Source organism: Bidens hawaiensis, unplaced genomic scaffold (genome assembly GCF_021521415.1).
Source record: "Bidens hawaiensis isolate Kalapana, Puna unplaced genomic scaffold, B.hawaiensis_p1.1 tig00007372_1, whole genome shotgun sequence".
Lineage (NCBI taxonomy): Eukaryota > Viridiplantae > Streptophyta > Magnoliopsida > Asterales > Asteraceae > Bidens > Bidens hawaiensis.
The window spans coordinates 10,945-26,217 of NW_027491509.1; the positions used below are offsets into that span (position 1 = coordinate 10,945).

The 15,273-nt window shown below is 35.5% G+C and overlaps 1 protein-coding gene across 1 annotated transcript; it reads right to left on the reverse strand.

The window, feature by feature from the left end:
- Window positions 1-405: 405 nt before the first annotated feature.
- LOC143635008 (putative E3 ubiquitin-protein ligase RING1a) lies at window positions 406-9,096 on the reverse strand. The gene is made up of 10 exons (XM_077102931.1): window positions 8,906-9,096; window positions 8,762-8,816; window positions 6,424-6,482; window positions 5,706-5,787; window positions 5,509-5,626; window positions 5,380-5,421; window positions 3,803-4,300; window positions 1,934-2,041; window positions 1,644-1,850; window positions 406-743 (listed from the first exon to the last, which is right to left on the reverse strand). The coding sequence occupies exons 1-10, from the start codon at window positions 9,045-9,047 to the stop codon at window positions 708-710; spliced, it is 1,347 nt and encodes a 448-aa protein (XP_076959046.1). The 5' UTR covers window positions 9,048-9,096; the 3' UTR covers window positions 406-707.
- Window positions 9,097-15,273: the final 6,177 nt, after the last annotated feature.

Consider the following 15,273-nt stretch of genomic DNA (forward strand, 5'->3'; position numbering starts at 1 on the left):
CCAACTGAAATCATTCTTGGTTAAACTCGTTTACATGTTTGTTAGAAATAATTAAAATAGTTTATATGAAGCGACTAATTAAAATTTTAGTTCAATGTCAACCAAATATTTAATAAATGAAACTCAGATTTCAATTCCAAACATTTATTAAATGAAACTCAGATTTCACGTCAACCAATCAAACTCTTGTCAATGATGGAATGGAGAAGATATACAACACATGTAATAACTAATAATATTTGAACGTTTTGACGGATATTATATAAATATTTAAGAAATATAAACCAACAAAGATGATTTATAAAGTTGTTTTAAAGATGATTTTTCAATGTTTATATGATGTTATTTAACTATTATTTATTGTTAATTACTCTTATTTAAGGCATACACAGGGCAAATCATAATACACGTATATGATGTGTTAGTAACCGAACCATTGATACTTTTTGCACTATCATACAACCATACGATTTAACAATCTCTAATGTGTAGACTTGATTGAACATACATCCCGTGTAATAAATATAACACGTGGAATGGTAACCGTAGGATTAAAATTTAGAAGGTTGAGATTACTTCCGTTGTGCAAATCACAAGGGGCTAAACATTGATTAAGCTCCGGCTTAATTTACATCCACAACTAATCTTCTCTCACATACAATACACTTTACTGGTTTGACCTAGTAAGCTCACGGTCAACAACCACTCTACGAGCTAACGGACTTCTTCCGGTAGGCAATAGTCTAGAAAACAAAAAGCTAGTTCAGAAACGGTTGGATCTCTGTAACTGTGAAAAAGCTCGAGCTTGGCTCGCTTATTATATACTAAGGGTTAGGATAAAATAAAACCCACTTGAGTTGAGAAAACTATGGAAACTCATTCTCAACAAAACATTTTTAATTAAACTTTGAATGTTATGTTCCACAGTTAAGTTAATAAAAAATTGTAAAAATAAATTTAAATTTTCTCTCTCTTGAAAAATATGTTTAAAAGTTAAAAAAAAGTGTAATAAAATTACGAAACAAATTTTTTTTTTAATTTTTCGATGTTTTGTATTAAATGTATTACATATGTTTAAAAAACACAATAATGTTACATAGGGTTTTCACGAGTTTTCTCAACTCAATTTTTTTTTCAAATTATACATCTCCTACTAACTAATATACTTATATATAACTGTTTTTGTAAATATTTACAGTTTTAATTAAACATATAACAAAACAGATATTCTTTTGTTATTTTATCATAATTATATGTATTAATAATTGTGCAACATATAATATTATCAAATTATATATCAATTAAAGTAAAAAACCCTTGGAAAGGACGTACTATTTGAAATAAAGAATAATTTCTGTTAATTTCGTATTCAAATTGGTATAAACACAAAGAACGAAAACTGTATTCACATATTATGATTATATAAATAATAGGCTTGTTTACAACTGCGAGCCTAGTCAAGATGGGATATGAAGCTCAGGCCCGTTTGGTAAACGAGCTTCAATTTAGGCTCGAGCTCGTTTTTAGCTTTTAGAAAACCAATCTTGAGAGCCTTGTTTACGCCCCCCGCGCCCCCCCCCCCCCCAGTCAAAACCCGAGTTTATGTATGAGTTGCTTGTTGTTTATATTTAAGGAGAGCGTACCAAAGTGTTTTGAATAGAAAGTTTAGCGACATCTGACATGGTTTGATGCTGGTCCAACAGTTGCAACTCGCCCGCTAAAGGATTGATAATAAGGGGTTTAGATTGTTCATCAGGTAAAACACCTAAAGGATCAGCATCATAACGGTCACCCTTCACTAGTAACAAGTCAATCTCATCAGCTCGTAAACCATTCTCAATAGCAACATACTGATAATCACCATACCAAATTACAAATCAGTCACCAGTTAGAGAAAAATTAATTATAAAAAGAAATAAAATATTTTTTTTACCTGGTATACATTTGTAGTTGACATGGTTGGGTTGCAGCAAATATATAATTTCTGCAGATTGGGAATGTTTTGCTCATCCAGGGATACAAGCTTGAGATTGATATTAAGCTGGACAACAGCATATAATCATGAAAAGTTAACATAGAAATAGAACTCTTTACTCAGGGTGTAAATGAGCCAAGTGCCCGTGAGCTATTTGAGATCGAACTGAGCTGAGCTTAAATGAGCTTGAGCCTAAAAATAAGTTCGTTTAATAAATGAGCCCAAGCAAGAGCTTCACTTATCAAGCTCACTAAAGAAACCTATTTTTTTTATACAATTTTAAACTAATAAATTAAATATATATCTTTATGATTATTGTTATTATTTATAAATTTCCGATCAAAATAACTAAATAACATATAATGTGTTACATCTTAAAATTATAATTAAAATATATAAAAAATGTATATGAACTATTTTTTTAAAAAAGAGCCGAGCTTGAGCTTATAATACTACTTGCGGGCTCAAGCATTTATATAGAGCTCGAAATGGAACTTGAGACTAAAGAAAAGCTTGTTCAGTAAAAGACCTAAGGCCGAGCTTGACTTAACGAGTGCGCCTAAATGAGCCTATTATTTATATAATTTTATTTCAATCAATCAATCAATCAATCATACCCAGTGAAGTCCCACCAACAGCAAAGCTATAAGTAGGATCTAGGGAGGGTGGGATGTAGGCACACCGTACCTCTATCCAAAGGGATAGAGAGGTGGCTTCCAGAGAGACCCTCAGCTCTAGAATACATACGTATGGAGCAATATAAGGAAATCAAAGTTCAACAGTAAATAATAATAATAATAATAATAATAATAATAATAATAATAATAATATATATATGAAAAGAAAATACCATTATTGTGTGCGACTAGAATAAGGTAAATTGACGGCCTAAAGTATTCCTTTCTCCCTAAAAATCCTTAACTTTAATTCTACTTCTCCAAGAATTCCTACCCTCAACCATGTTCTCTGAGAGGTTTAGTTCTATCAGATTATGCCTAATCCTCTCATCCCAAGTCAATTTAGGTCGTCCTCTACCTCTCCTCCCCTCTATAGTAATGTTTTCTACGGATCTAACAGGATTCGTCGTCTGTCTTCTCTTCACATGTCCAAAACCATCTCAATCTCCACTCTCTTATCTTGTCTGATATGTTCGCTACCCCTAATCTCTCCCGAAACACGGCGTTTCTTATTCGGTCTAGCCTTGTGTGCCCACACATCCAGCGTAGCATTCTCATTTCTGCTACCTCCATCTTCCGCACCTGTGCCTTCTTGATGGCCCTGCAATCTGTTCCATATAGCAATGTAGGTCTAACTGCGACCCTATAAAATTTTCCCTTTAGTTTAGTTGGGAAACTCTTGTCGCACAATATACCTGTGGCTGCTTTCCATCTATACCATCCTATCTGAACTTGATGGGTCACATCACTGTCTAATTCCCCATTGCTCTGAACAAATGATCCTAGATACTTGAACTTCGTTACCTGCGGAACCACCTGCCCTTCAATGGTGATCTGTGCGTCTTCATTGTCATTTACCCCACCAAAATAATATAATTTTTATTTAATATATTAAATTAAAAGTTATATTATAATAATAACAATAATAATTATCAATAAATTATGATCGAAATAACTAAATAGCATATATTTATATATTAAAATTAGAATTAAAAAATGTGTATAAAAATATTTATATACGTATGTATCATTTGGAATAATAATAAACGAGCTCGTCTCATTTACACCCCTACTCATCACATCTGACCTTTGACGTCAAACGTTCAAACCCAGCTGACATGTTAAACAAATAAGCAAAATATGTCATTACCTCATTATCATTTTGTGGCAACCTTTTGAAATGTTGAATCAACTTAGACTGATGAGTGTTCCTTCCACCCTTACCACCACTACTTTGACCACCATGACGCGTATTACTCCTCATCCCACCACAACCCCACGCCAAAATCTCCGGGGCGCCAACAAGCCCAACCGCTTTTCTAGAACCATCCGCTTCATTATCATCATTTGCACCACTTGATGATGGCAATGAAGACGCGCGTCCGCCCCATCTTTTGTACCGTTTGGGCTTGACTTCGGGCTCTGGCTCGTCTGAAGAAGAAGAATAATTAGTTCCGTTATCATTATCAGCATCGACTTCGTTGTCGGAATCTCGGGGTTCAGATTTAAGACTTCTTCTTCCTCTGAGATTCCGTGTGGCTGACTGTGATCTTCTCATGAACGCTGTTGCTGTAGCTTTAGCATTTGCGCGTTTCTTTCCTAATGCTTCTAACTGCCGACGGGATGTTTGAGCAATGGCTGCTTGGATCTGTTATATTAACTCAAAATTATATTAGACTCATAAAAGTCAAACCGGTTCATAGTATATAACATGAGGTCATATTAAATTTATAACAAACCAAGAAAAGCAAACAAATGAAATAACAGACTTTTCGGTTCCATTCCGGTTTTGAATGTAAATAAAGCTGGAAATACCAAACCGAACCCAGTTTATCAATTTTCATTTTTAATTTTAAAATGTTAAGTAATTTATAGGAATTTATAATGGGCCATTTTTTCAGCCAAAAATTTCAAGCCCAAATGTTAAAACTTAAACCGAACCAAACCCAATTATTGGATCTTTCATTTTTAATTTTGATTGTTAAGTAATTTATAAGACTTAATAAATAGTGTAACTCAAATATTTTGGCCACAATTATAATAATCTATTTAATCATTGATTAACAAAAAGATCTAGGCCCAAATTCCTGATTTTAGGTAAAAAATATTTCGGCCCCAAAATTTCAAGCCTAGCTGTTAAAACAAAATAAAACAAAACCAAACGAACCGAACCCAAAACGAAAACCCAAAAAAAAAAAAACTGAAACCGAACGGTTTTTAAAAACTCAAAAATTGAGTTGTCGTTTTTGGTTCAGTTTGAACCCAAAACCGACCAATGCAGACACTACTCATTCAATCAAATGGGTAGTAACCAGGTTAAGGTTCAAGTTTTCGACATGATTAACAATCGAATCAGGTTATAACTTATATAAACTTGGCGTGAATTGTCAGCCCCATTATAACTACAAGAACAAGTAACTTTATTTATTGACGTGAATTGTCAGCCCCACTATAACTACAAGAACAAGAAACTTGACATGATTAACAATCGAATCGGGTTATAACTTTTATAAGGCTAAGATAGTGAAACTTTGTTTATTCTAACTTTAGATTATGCTCAATACATACTGTCATGCTCTTTAATTTTATAATAATAAAATATTTTATAAAAAATTTAGGTGCAAAGTCTGTCAAAAGAGAATCATGATTATGTGTATAACTGCATATTACCATAATTAAACAACCAAAGCCTAGAAATGGAAAAAAATGATTTTTTATTGAGCTGACCTGTTTATTCCGTGCTTTTTCTTCATCAGCAAAGGCCAATTCCTGTGTTTTGACATCAAAGATAAACAGTTGAATAATTATGAAAAATGATAACACATCAAAACGAGTAATGAATATATAAAAATGGACCTCAGCCTCGTATTTATCAATGTCAGGGTACAACAATGCAATTAGGGTATCAAAATTTGGCTCATCCCTCAAGGACCGGCGGCTTGCACGAGCACGACAAGCAGGGCATTCGTTGTTCCTGTTTCATATTGGTCAAACAAATTCAAAAATCATATTGACCAAGTTGGCTGATTGAATCTAAATATTTTGATACGTACCCCAGCCTCAGTGATTTATCTATGCACTCTCGACAAAACCTGTGAAGGCATTCCATAACTTTTCTGGTCTTCCGAATTATACCTATCAATGAAAAGTGTGTTGAAATTCTATGAAGATATTATAATATTCAACTGTTCAAAATATTCAAATGTGATTTGACATATATTCTGAAATCTGAACTGTTATTATATCAGTATAGCTGATTATAGATATTAATATTTTAAAAAGTGCGTTCCTAATTGCAATAAATGTTGCATCATGTGGTAGATAGCCTGTTATATTATTTTAGGATGAATCCATATTACAACCAAATGACCAACACTAACATGTATCTGAATAACATAATGCACATTCATAATTCAGTATTTTAGTAATTAGCGTATCGTCTAGGCCTTCTAGTCCAAAGCCATGGGGGTGATAGTTAAGGCTTGGGATCTTTATGGTCTCAGGTTAGGTTCGAAACCTGACTCAAGGGGGTTTTCCCACAGTGGTGAATTTTTCATTTTTTCCTAGGCGGCTGGAGCGTCAATATCAATATGGACGGTTGAAATCTCATCTCCAGAAGGCTCACTTGGGTATTGGGGGCAGTTCCAAACGGTGTTAAAAAAAGCATATCGTCTAGACCAACAACATCACAATATACTCACGGTCCATGCTTGCCTATAATTAGATAATAATATTATAGTATATAGTAGAATTAAAAGCTGGAAATAGTACCTAAACAAATTGGGCACTGCACGTCCTTGCGAACTTCAGCCAATTTCACATAAACAAACCTGCAAAACAGTCCAAACATCTATTAGAAAAACATCATTGTTCTTTTATTGGTCATACATATGGTGGAAACTTAAAGCATAAACAAACATGTATCCATGTAGACATATGCATACACCCCATACTACAATAAAAATACTTTTTCTTATGTCTATGACTTTGACCAGTCAGAGGGAATTGCATAATTAAGTTGCTTGGTTACCAACAGCAAATAATATTACATTATACCTCAATCCCCACAAGCTAGTCACATTTACCATCTTAGAATACACTTTTGGAGAATAAAGAGACTATACAAGAACAAGGCTTTAGTTGCAAGAAATTGTAGTATTTCAAGCAGTCATAGTATACAGTAACCGTTACATATACTACTTTCCATTACCCAATATAATATAGGTCACATAAGAAGTTTGTGTAAGAGAACTTATGACAGAAGATGTGATATGCTAGACAAGAGAAGAAAAGGGGTTGTTGGTTTGCTTACTGATGAGTTGTAGTATATACTAATAAGGAAGAATCACAATGTTCATATTTTCCAATATAAATTCCTCATGCCTTAAATTGATTGAGAGAAAAATATTTCATAAGATTCAGACAAAGGAGTCCACGCTATTCATACAATATTATACATAGCCACACTATTCATACAATATTATACATATCCAATAATCAACCTGTTTGATCTTTTTTGTGCTAAGGGAAGAAGAAAAATTTGGTCCTCCTAGTAAAGTTTAATCCCCCCTACAGCTTGTTCCACATTCATATATGTTTTCTACTTTTCTTTTTACCCTTCTTCATTCAAAGTAAAGATTTTTATACGGGAAAAAGTTTAAGAGAAAATGTTGTCTACACACTATGCCACACTCATAAAAGGTGTTTATCTAGTTAACACCTCATTTTCCCATGTTTGCATTGAGTACTTGCAGAGTTACAGTTAAAGAATACAGATAATTCAAGTAAACATTTTTTTAAAGGATGCTAAAAGAATTTGTTAATGATAAAGAGCATAAACTTTGCTCCTTGTCTCCTACAGAAGTTAAGGCTACTTTTTCTCCAAAGAAGATGCTTACATTCCCATACCATCTCTAAAGAATCTATAATTACAGGACACTGAACATACTATCATAATCAAAAAGGTAGTTTAATGAAACTAATGCATTACTTAGCTTAAAGCAATTCTTTTCCGACATCCACTCGTACATTGTACATGACTTTAGTATTTGAAATTTTGAACCCTATGAACCACCGTACTCTATTTAATAGTCTTACCTGGAAAGTTCATCAAGTACTGTCTTTCCAAATTCAGAACCAATGCAAACTCAGTGTCCCAAAAAGCACAAGTATTATGCGCATTCACAGATTACACATACACACACACACAGAAGCTGTAAACGAGTCGAGCCAGCGTCGGGGTGCAAACAAGCCGAGCCAATCTCAAGTAGTGAAAACAAGCCGAGCCAATCTCGAGTAGTGAAAACAAGCCGAGCCGCTCGCGAGCTACTCGAGATCGGCTCGTTAAAAAGCTCGATCACGCCGAGCGTAATCAAGCCCGAGCTCGGGCTCGGGCCTAAAAGTAAGCTCGTTTAATAAACGAGCCCGAGCCTCACTTATCGAGCTCGAGCCGCTCGCGAGCCTAAATGAGCCAGTCATATAGATAATTCTTTAAAAGAAATGTTTAAAGATTATTAATTAATAAAAATAAACAAAACTAACTACATAATATATACTATTATAAATAAAATTATAACTGTAAAAAACATATAAAAATAATTATAAATATATAAAAAACAAGTGGTAGATAGTAAACGTGCCGAGCCAAGCTCGATCTTGAAAATCTACTCACGAGCCGAGCTCGAGCTCCGTGTAAGTTATATGAGCCGAGTTTGAGCCTAGTTGAGCTCGGGCTCGGCTCGGTTCATTTGCACCCCTACTGGCAGCGTGGGTTCGAGCTCTAGCTCAAAATTAAACGAGGCAGCTAGCTCGAGCTTGAAGTTAAACGAGCCTAAGAGCGAGCCAACAAGCCGAGCCTTGGTTTGGTTACAAAAATGAGCCATCTCGGCTAAGTTCGTTTGAAATCAAAGTTTTTTTAGGCAGCTTTATTTGAGCCAAAACACGTATCCATAACCGCTACTGCAAACTAAAGCAGCAGGTAATAAATAGATCTAACCATTACTCCACACTATAACCACCACACCTAACAAACTGTAATTAACAAACAAACAGATCTAATTAAACCCTAGGGCAACTAACTTATGCATAGCATGTAAACAGTGACACATACTCGTCTTTCTCACTGCCACTAGACGAAGTGCTTTCGTCGTCATCATCATCCGAATCTGCAGATGATCAAAGTAATTAATTCATTAACACAAATGTTTTCAACCAGTAATTACAAATAATAATAATTATTATAGAAGGAACGAACCTTGTTCCTCTTGTTCTACGTCTTCGTCTTGTTCTGATTCGTCGGAAGAATTCTTCTTAATATTATTATTAATACGGTTGACGTCATCTTCTTCTTCTTCGTCTTCGTATACGGAATCGTTGGACCGCTTTTGAGCCGGCATTGTCTCTCTGCTTCTGCTTCTTCTTCTTCTGTTCGCCGATAAACACACCGACCGGGACCCAAATGAATTGGTGTACTGTTTTCTATTATATACAGGTTTTCCGGTTTTTACCCTTGGGGTTAGGTGTTAAATGGGGACACGTACGCCAGTTTCTCAAGGGTGTTATCGTACTTTTACCTGGAATATTATTATTATTTGTTTTAATTATTATTATATGTATGTGACAATTATCACATTCATTCAAGATGTAAGATCGGATCAAAACGACATAGTGAAAATCAATTGTAAAAGATGTATTATTCCTATAATATAATTAAAAAGTTTGGTGTCACACAATATGTTTCTATTATTTTTGTATATGTAACTAGTATTTCTCCTGGCGCGTTGCGCCGGGCAGGTCGGTAAAACCCAAGCGGTGGTAAAACCCAAGCATTGATACGGTAAGTCGACGGGAAATCGGTCGGTTTCGGTGGCGTGCGTTATAGTATCGAAATTAAGACAAAAAATAAAAACAAAAATATTATAAAACTTGGGGTGAACCAATGGCGTGTCGTCGTTCGGCAAAACTCGATTGTTGGTAAATCCCGATGGTTATCAATCCCGGTCGTTGGGGCGGTTGAGTCTACGCAAATTTAGTCGGTTTTCATCATGTCCGTTATGGTAACGGAACTAAAAAACAAAAATAGCATTCGGTCAATTTTGTTATGTACTATAAATAAAACAAAACTTTGTGATTATACGGGAATTCGGTCGGTTTCCGTTGCGTTTGACACGATACCGTAACTAAAACAAAATAATGAGAAAAAGAACAAAAACAAAATTCATATTCGGTAGGTTTTCGTTACATTCATTGCGGGCCGAAACTAAAAAAACAAAAGAAATCCTACTAATAGGTGCCGCAAAGTGGCCCAACAGGGCACTTGCGGCACCAAAATTCATTTTTTAATATATTAGTAAATTGGTTTTATGTTTAAGCATGTATGTTGGAGTTGGTTGGATGGTTGTGTAGATTGTGTAAAATACATATGGTGGTTTGCAACCAAGGATCAAATCTTACTCTAGTGCAACATTTTTTTTAATCAAATGTGTTCTTTATGATTATTTTTTCAAGTTGTTTAAGGTTTTGGTTATTTTTTTTCAAGTGTTATTTATGTTTATGTATATGTGAGAATGGTTGCTTTTCAACATTAACTTTGGTGTAGGCCGGATGTTTGTGTTGTTAAGTGAACTTGACCGAATTCGCGTAGTTACATCGCCCTTTTGTTTTAGTTTCGGTATCATAACGAACTTAACAAAAACTGACATAATGCCAATTTTGTTATTGTTTTAGTTTCGGTACCTTAAAGAAGGTGATGGAGACCGACCAAACTTGCGTAGACTCATCGCCCCATCCCCTGAGTTTTATTGATCGAAGCCACCCATTGGTCTACCTGCGTTTTATATTGTTTTGTTTTATTTTTGTTTCAGTTCCGATACCATACGAACGTAACCAAAACTGATAAGTTCGTGTTGACTTACCACCTGCTTTGATTTTACCATCGTTCGGGTTTTACCGACCTGTCCCGGCGCAACGCGCCGGGTAGATGTATTTGTGATATAAAGTTTTGTGTTCTTCGGGTTCGGGTGTGCTCCTCTTGGTGACGCTAAAGAATTGCTTGATAAACATTCCATCTTGCCTCCGCCCGCCTTGTTTGGGGCCTTACTCTCGGAGCCCCCTTTGGTTGTGGACGTTAAAAGTGTTTTAGGGTGTATTAAATCTTTTCTTAAACGGACTTCTTGTGGGAGAGATGGGCTGAGGGCCCAACATATTTTGGATGCCCTATGTGGGGAAGGATCCGCGATTGTGGTAGGGTTACTTAAAGATATCATTGAGGTGGTTAACTTGTGGCTAAGGGGAGATGCCTTGTTGCTTTGGTGGAGTTTGTGGCTTCTGCTCCCCATAACGCCACTGCTTAAGCCCGACAACGGGGTTAAGTCTATTGTCGTTGGCGCGATTTGGAGAAGGTTTGTATCCAAAGTGGTTATGATGAGTGTTGGGAAACAAATGGCAAAATACATTGGTGATTTTCAGTTCGGGGTGGGGATCCCGAGTAGAGTGAAGGCGGTGCTTCATAGCGCGAATAGATTTCTTAACATGTTCCACTCTGATGGGTTGTTGGCTTTGCTTACAGTAGATTTTTCTAATGCCTTCAACCTGGTGGATTGGACCACACTCCTGCAGGAGGTTCGTGCCAAATGTCTATCTATTTCCCTATGAGTTAATTTTCTTTACGGGCAACTGGCTAGGCTCTATGTAGGGAATGATTGTATATTTTTCAACAAGGCGATCCTTTAGGACACATTCTCTTTGCATTATCTTTACACCCCCTCGTTCATTGAGGTACGGGATGGTTGCACCTTACTTTTCATGCATGGTACTTTGATGATAACACGATTATAGGAGACGCCATTGAAGTGGCTAAAGCCCTGGATATTGTTAGTGTCACACCCCGACTAAAGGCGGCGGAACATGCCAGGGTGCAACGGATTGCCCAAATACACAGGACACTATTTAAAGTGACAATATTTAATAACTCATTTAATTTCACAAAATCACAACGTCACATAACAATATTCATACAACAATTGTTGGTCCATATTTGGTGGTTTGTACTTAGTTATATGTTTATTGGGTTTAGTGTTGGGCTATGTACGTAAACCGAGATCACTAAGGGATCTCGGTGGGTTTGGGCTTTACTTTGGGCCTGATTGTTAGTTTCCCTATATATAGAGAATACATGTATAGGGTTTAGGGTTGCTAGTTGTTCACATTAGCAGAGAGTGAGCAGAACTAGAGGGTTGTTGATTCTTATTATTATCAAGTATTGTAAGTGCTTAAGCACCCGACGTATTCAATAATATACGTGTGTTTTGAAGCAATCCCGTGTTACTTTTATTGCTCTTATTCGTGTTCTTGAATCACCGAGTGTTAGTATTCCACACTAATACTCGTTTAGTTGATATCATATTGTAGTGATCCAGATTCGGGACTTACAATTGGTATCAGAGCCTTAGACCTTTTCAGGCTCGTTATTGTGATATCAACGGATTCAAGATTTCAGTGTTCTTGGTGTTTTAATTTGGTTTTTCCGGCGAGTTATTGACCGGGGAAGAAGAAAGGAATTGTTTCGGTCAAAGATTATATTATATTTGGAAATTATTTGAATCCCACTGGTCTTGGGAATCAGTTATTACCAAAATAATTTGGTCAAACAATCAGATCTGGGTGTTCTTGGCTGTATTTAAGAGTTTTCGGCCCTTCAAACAAGAGTTTTCTACTAAAGAAAGGGTTTTTTGCCAAAATTCTGAGTTTTCGGTCAATATTTTAGGTTCTCGGTCAAACTTGGTTCTCGGTCAACTGTGTTCTCGGTCAAAGTGTGTTTTGGGTCAACTTTGAGTTCTCGGTCAAAGTGTGTTTTCGGTCAACTTTGAGTTCTCGGTCAGTTTCTGTTTTCGGTCAAACAGAGATCAAAGTCAAGGGTTCAAGGTAAAAAAAAAGAGTTTTTTGGCGGGAAAATTTTTCTTGAACGAAATTTTTCCAGAATACTCCTAATAAGTAAAAACTCATTTTTGAAAATTTTGGCGTAAACAATTTTTTTCGGGTAATTGTCGTCGAAATTTTGGCGGAAAATTCGAATAAAATTTGTCTTGAACGAAATTTTTCCTGGACGCCTCTTTTGAGCGGGACATCTTTATTGAGAATTTTGGTGATCATATTTTTTTCGAGAAATTTTGGCGGGAAAATCAGTTTAATCTCTTTAATTACTCAACGGATTCTCCACAACTCATCTCAATGTTTGGAAGTACTCTTAGTCATTCTGCTCCCTCACAAGAAGTATATCAAAATTCATCTGAGATATGTTTTAAACCATGTTCTTTAAATTGTGGTGAAAAAATAGAAATGTATAAGCTTCATAATGACACTCTAAGTAGAGATATGGAAAGAATAAAGTCAGAGAATTTTAAACTTAAGAAAATGAAAAGGGTTTTCTAGACAAAATAGAAGCTCAAAACAAGGATACTAAAAAAATTAAGTCTGATCTTAGTATAAAAGGCTGTCACTACCTGGATGCCAAACAAGAAATTGCTGAGTTAACTACTCAACTAGAGGCTTCCAAGTTAGAGATTTTAAATCTAACTAGTAAGTTTGAAAGGGTTGAACATGATTTTAAAAAATTCGATGGTTCTAGTAAAGTAGTTAACCAATGATTGAAAACCAATTGTGGTGGAAGGAAAATGAAGGTGAGGGAATAGGATACAGTCAAGTTCCCCCACCTTACAACCACAATTATGTCCCTACCCCTGTTACCAAAGAACATGAGGAAAAGATAAAAGACATGAAGTATGGTAAACAGGGTCAATCTGAAACTGTTGGATCAGGATCCCTAGATGAAATCAAGTCTGTTTTTAAATGTGTGAACAATTTTGATGCTTCTACTTCATGTGCAGATATAGTAAATGATGTTGCTTCTGATAGAGTAAATGATGTTGCTTCTGATAGTAAAGGGGTTCAGGCTAGTGAAAATGAATCCTTTTCTAATGTGTCATCAAACTCAGATGACACAACCCAAAATTGTACTAATAATAATACACAGAGTTGTGGCAACAAAGAAAAGGCACGCAAGAAATCAGCACAACAAGGACAATCTCGTCCTCATAGATCCTACGGATCTCCATATGTTGATAAATCAGTGGGTGATATTTATATTAAGAGGCAAACATGTTACCACTGTGGCACGCCAGGACATATAGCCAGAAGTTGTGTCCATCGTCTATATGTTCCCTATTACAAGCAAAATCAGAAGGCTACGCCAAAAGGGAAAGAGGAATGGAAAAACCTTTCATAAGAAGGAATTCCAACATGAGACTAGTGCTTACGTTGACATTAGAAGAAGGATGAAGGTGTGTTTCGTCTGCGGGAAAGGCGGACATTTGGCAAAGGAGTGTCACTACCGTGCTGTTAATAGACAAGCTCCTCAGGTGAAAGGTAATAGGTTTCAACCGAATCCAGTGGTTAAACAAAATGCTTATTTTAGAAAACCACGTGTATCTGTACAACGGGTCACAGATAATCAAGGATTCAAAGTTAATATGACAGGTTTGCACTCAAATGATTTAGAAACTGTTAAAAGAAAAATAAATTTTCAGAAATCAAAGAGTGTTGAGAGTTCTAAGAATTCGAATTCGAATTGCTCCACTCCAAAGTCTGTTTTATCAAATTTCATTAAATCAAGACAGACTTGGAAACTTAAAACTCAGCAAACAGAATCTGTATTAACAAATGATTCTGTTAAAGATAGAAAGATATGAGTTGGCAAGAGGTCACATATGTTGATGCTCAAGGGAACCCCAAGACATTTATGACTTGGGTTCCTATGTCCAACTGATCCCGCTATGCGTGTAGGAACAACCACAAATTCATTGTCTATTAAATGGGTTGTTCCAGGCACTTGACAGGCAAATATCCATTTATTTTAAATCTTTAAACCATAAAATGGATTATTTGTTGCATGTACGGGATTTTAGGGTGAAAGAACGTTTTAATTTGCTCTCTAAGTGTGTAGGAACAAATCAGGGAATACATTGCATATTAAAAGGCTTGTTCTAGACATTCAACTCGCAAGGATGGAGAATCTCAAAACAAGCTTATTCCTAGGGGGGAGATTCTCACAAATGGGAAAATGATGTCTTGGAGATAAAAGGTAACCGTATCACTTTGGTATGAAAGATTGATCAGTCAAAAAGGTTTTAAAATTTTAATTAAAAAAAAAATACAAAAATATGTTTATGTATAGTTTTCAAGTATACTGTATTTTGTTTCTCAAAAATGAGAAAATGACTTGAACGTACATGAGAAATGATAGTACATCAGTTGGCTGACTATCACACTTCATAAAAGTTTTTACTAAATACTACGTTTTGACGATTGAGTCTTTTTGAAGATAAATTTGTACATTTTTGTTTAGTTTTTGCACAAATTTAGGGGGAGAAAAATTGTGTGTGCGTTAAAAAAAATCAAATCAAAATGTCTAAAACAGTGTGTGTGCGTTGTCTTTATTATAAAAAAAAAACTTCGAATTTTTCAAGATTCATTTTCGCTTAAAATCATGTCGGTTGCTAAAGTTTGAAGAACATATACTTGTATATGTTTGGTCCGGTTATCTACTTGTAGATTCACAGGATAGCC

What these genes read in the sequence shown, in the direction of transcription:
- LOC143635008 (XM_077102931.1), bottom strand. Translation starts at nt 9,047, where the DNA reads ATGCCGGCTCAAAAGCGGTCCAACGATTCCGTATACGAAGACGAAGAA. An exon ending in CGTAGAACAAGAGGAACAAG is followed by an intron (nt 8,817 to 8,905) that starts GTTCGTTCCTTC and finishes GATCATCTGCAG; the next exon opens with ATTCGGATGATGATGACGAC. An exon ending in GATAAATCACTGAGGCTGGG is followed by an intron (nt 5,627 to 5,705) that starts GTACGTATCAAA and finishes AATATGAAACAG; the next exon opens with GAACAACGAATGCCCTGCTT.